Source organism: Zingiber officinale, chromosome 2A (genome assembly GCF_018446385.1).
Source record: "Zingiber officinale cultivar Zhangliang chromosome 2A, Zo_v1.1, whole genome shotgun sequence".
NCBI classification, from domain to species: domain Eukaryota; kingdom Viridiplantae; phylum Streptophyta; class Magnoliopsida; order Zingiberales; family Zingiberaceae; genus Zingiber; species Zingiber officinale.
Genome location: NC_055988.1, coordinates 27,578,043 through 27,581,478, shown reverse-complemented (window position 1 = coordinate 27,581,478; position 3,436 = coordinate 27,578,043). Strand labels below are relative to the sequence as shown.

At 45.9% G+C, this 3,436-nt stretch overlaps 1 protein-coding gene and 1 non-coding gene across 2 annotated transcripts; one reads left to right on the top strand and one right to left on the bottom strand.

Annotated features, from left to right (window-relative positions):
- Positions 1 to 1,561: 1,561 nt before the first annotated feature.
- TRNAR-UCG lies at positions 1,562 to 1,635 on the top strand. Its single transcript has one exon. It is a non-coding gene; the product is annotated as a tRNA-Arg (tRNA).
- A 189-nt stretch (positions 1,636 to 1,824) lies between these two features.
- Positions 1,825 to 2,755, bottom strand: LOC122039559 (protein TRACHEARY ELEMENT DIFFERENTIATION-RELATED 7A-like). Its single transcript, XM_042599130.1, has one exon. It carries the CDS (start codon positions 2,728 to 2,730, stop codon positions 2,017 to 2,019), a length of 714 nt encoding a protein of 237 aa, XP_042455064.1. The 5' UTR covers positions 2,731 to 2,755; the 3' UTR covers positions 1,825 to 2,016.
- Between the last annotated feature and the right edge of the window lie 681 nt (positions 2,756 to 3,436).

Below are 3,436 nucleotides of genomic sequence, written 5' to 3'. Positions count from 1 at the left end.
TCCTTGGCTTGGATGTCCCAACCTGCCCGCCAGGTCTGTGTCCAGACCTATTTACTGTTTACTGCTATCCATGGCTTGTACTTCCTGTCCTGGCCCGTGGGTCTGATCCTTGATCATTATCGGTCCTGGTCCCGACCTGTATGACAGGTTTGTTTTCCGACCTGCTTCTATTTCTCGTTATCTTTGGCTTGTATGTTCCGACCTGCACGCCAGGTCTGTATCTCGACCTGCTATCTATTAGTCCATGACTTGTGCTTCCTGACCTGGTCCGTGGGTCTGATCCTTGACCACTATCAGGGATGGTCCTAGTCCCGACCTGTATGACAGGTTTGTTTTCCGACCTGCTTCTGTTCCTCGTTATCCTTGGCTTGTATGTTCCGACCTGCATGCCAGATCTGTGTCCAGACCTGTTTACTGTTATCCATGGTTTGTACTTCTTAACCTGGCTCGTGGGTTTGATCTTTGACCCCTATCAGGACTGGTCCTTGTCCGACATATAATCTCATCTTTTGATCGTCCCATCTGCTGAGACTTTGACCCTGTCCACGTAAGCTTGACTTTTGACCTCCCAGACCTACATGTTAGCTTGATTTCTGACCGGCCACAGAGGCTTAACTTCTGACCTTCTTAACATACACGTTAGCTTGATTTCTGACCAGCCACGGAGGCTTGACTTCTGACCTTCCTGACCTCCAAGTCAGCTTGACTTCTGACCCTCTTGTGACCTTGACTTATAATCATATCATCTTATCGACCCCACAAACATACACCATATCAGTATTGAAGCTCAAACTCTACTTATTTAGTACACTCGCTCATCTAATCAACTTATGGATACATTGATTAAAAGCCTGCCAATTTTCATATTTCTCTCTTTAAGTTCCAAATTCAATATTTTTTATAGACCCTTGTGTTAGACGGGGATGATAGAAATGTCTAATAATTAATGGTTACTTTAATCATTATTTAAACTAGAGAAATCTAATACAACTTTCCTGCACTCTTTTACTCCTTCCTCTCTTTTCATAGAAAGCTCTTTACCTTGATCAGCGGGTCACTGACTTAATAGTCGGAGGAGTCACGCCAGCAATGCCGGCCCTCAACGGACACGCTTTGATTCGCAAGACGCAGGCAACAAGCACATCAGAGGACCTATCTCATCTACAGTCCCGAAGGAAGAAGGAGATGATGTGTCCATCAGTTAGTAAGTCAATAAGACAGATTAGTAGCAGCTGCGATGCGATGAGGTGCAGGGAGAACAACACAGTACAGCAAGAGCCGAAGAGGATCGAATAAGGCAGGCAAGGGGAACTCCTCGATTCTCACCCGTGTAAATCTGGCGCGGAATGGAGGCATCCCATCGGCGACTTTCTTCTCTCCACGACGTTCAGGGGTCAGGTCGGCGCCGATCATGTGCAATATACGAAGAGAGAGAAAAAAGAAAGCGTGGGGGGATGAAAGGCAGAGAAAAAGGAAGCAGGTCCAACGCGATCGCGTGGGTGGGATATTGCATAAGAATAAATATACATCATATATAATATATAACGAAATTGTGACATCAGACCGCATAGCGCAGTGGATTAGCGCGTCTGACTTCGGATCAGAAGGTCGTGGGTTCGACTCCCACTGTGGTCGTTTTAATTACTCCATTAACATCAGCAAGGAGCTCTACTATGCAAATTAATGATATGACCAACGCACAGTCGATCAATTAAAGGAGCTCAATTCTCTTAACAAACAGCACACCCAATTATTATAATTGTTATTATTTTTTATTACTCCATTAATCAACATCACATCAAGGAGCTCGATCGATCTACTCTGCAAAATCTTAACAAACAGCGCACACTTTATTCTCATTATTCATCCCAATACATTATATATTATATATATTATAGATCGTAGCTCAAACACATGCACGTGTACAAACTCAGTACTCAGGTTATTAATTAGAGGATCTCAAGTTCAACCATTCGTAGATATATATATCTGTCTTGTAGCTTCAGCATCCGCTGACTAACCGGTCGCCCGGCTGGAACTGCGTGCAGCTTTACCGAAGGAGGACGCCGCCCCCTTCTTGAACCTTTCGTGTAACTGCTGCCCGTGCACATGACCCTCCACGTCCGCCGCCAGCCCTTCTCTCGCTGCCGCCTTCTGCTTCTTCTTTCTCTTCTGTAGGAAACAGAACACGGCCGCCGCAAGGAAACCGAGGAGGACAAGGCCGCCGAGGGTGGCTACCACCACGATGACCACGGTGTGGTTTGGGCCCGGCGGTGGCGGCGGCGGAACTAGCGGTGCAACTGGAGCCGGCGGCGGTGGCAGTTTGGGAGTGGGAGGTGGCGGTGGCTTAACACTAGGAGGCGGCGGGGGGATTCGTTGTGGCGGCGGTGGTGGCTTTACACTAGGAGGCGGCGGGGGGATTCGTTGTGGCGGCGGTGGCAGTTTGGGAGTGGGAGGTGGCGGTGGCTTAACACTAGGAGGCGGCGGGGGGCTTCGTTGTGGCGGCGGTGGTGGCTTTACACTAGGAGGCGGCGGTGGCAGCATGGGAGTGGGAGCCGGAGGTGGCGGTGGCTTTACATTCGGAGGCGGCGGTGGCAGTTTGGGAGTGGGAGCCGGAGGCGGCGGTGGGTTCACGATGGGAGTGGGAGGCGGGGGACTTTGACGTGGTGTGGGAGGAGGTGACGTGGGTGGTTGCCTTGCGGGGGGCGGAGGAGGAGATCGGAAGGCCATTGATGGTTTGGTTTGGGAAGGGACTTGCGATGAGGAGATCACGATTGCTCGAGGTGGTATTTATAGTAAGTACGTAGTAGCCGTACGCGGAGGGTGATGATATATCCAATTGTTGGCGTCGACTGTTGAGAAGCTGGTTTCATGCAAGCTCATGACTTGGCTCCCATGCCAAGGCTTTTGCTCATGTATCACTTTACTCACTTGAGAGTAAAGACAACTATTTGCTTGACACTTCTCTTCTGCCTTTTGCCCATTTGCCATAGCAAAGTTTAAGCCACCAATCCATGCAGTAAAAATAACTGTTTCGTATTCTTCTTTCTTCAACTGCCACACTGCAATTATAACTTAGATGAATAAATAATTTTTCAAGTTTAAAAAATTTCCTCCTATTGAGCAACAGTATTTATTTTATATGCTATTCATGTATTAAGAAAATAATTTATTATTTTATAAAATATAAATATAAATTATTAAAATAAAAATATGTACATAAATAAATCCTTCTCATTTTTTTTTCTTCATCAACTATATATTGATCATCAATTCTTATACAAGAGTTGAATTTATGAATAAATTACAAACATTATTTTGTATACATGCATTTGAATTTTATGGATGAACATGGTTGCAAAGACTGATTCTATCTTTAATTGTCAATCTTTCTTTCATTCCTAACTATATTGTGAAAGAATATTTCAATGATCTA

Excerpts from the sequence above, each read along its gene's own strand:
- LOC122039559 (XM_042599130.1), bottom strand. The coding sequence starts at position 2,730 with ATGGCCTTCCGATCTCCTCCTCCGCCCCCCGCAAGGCAACCACCCACG.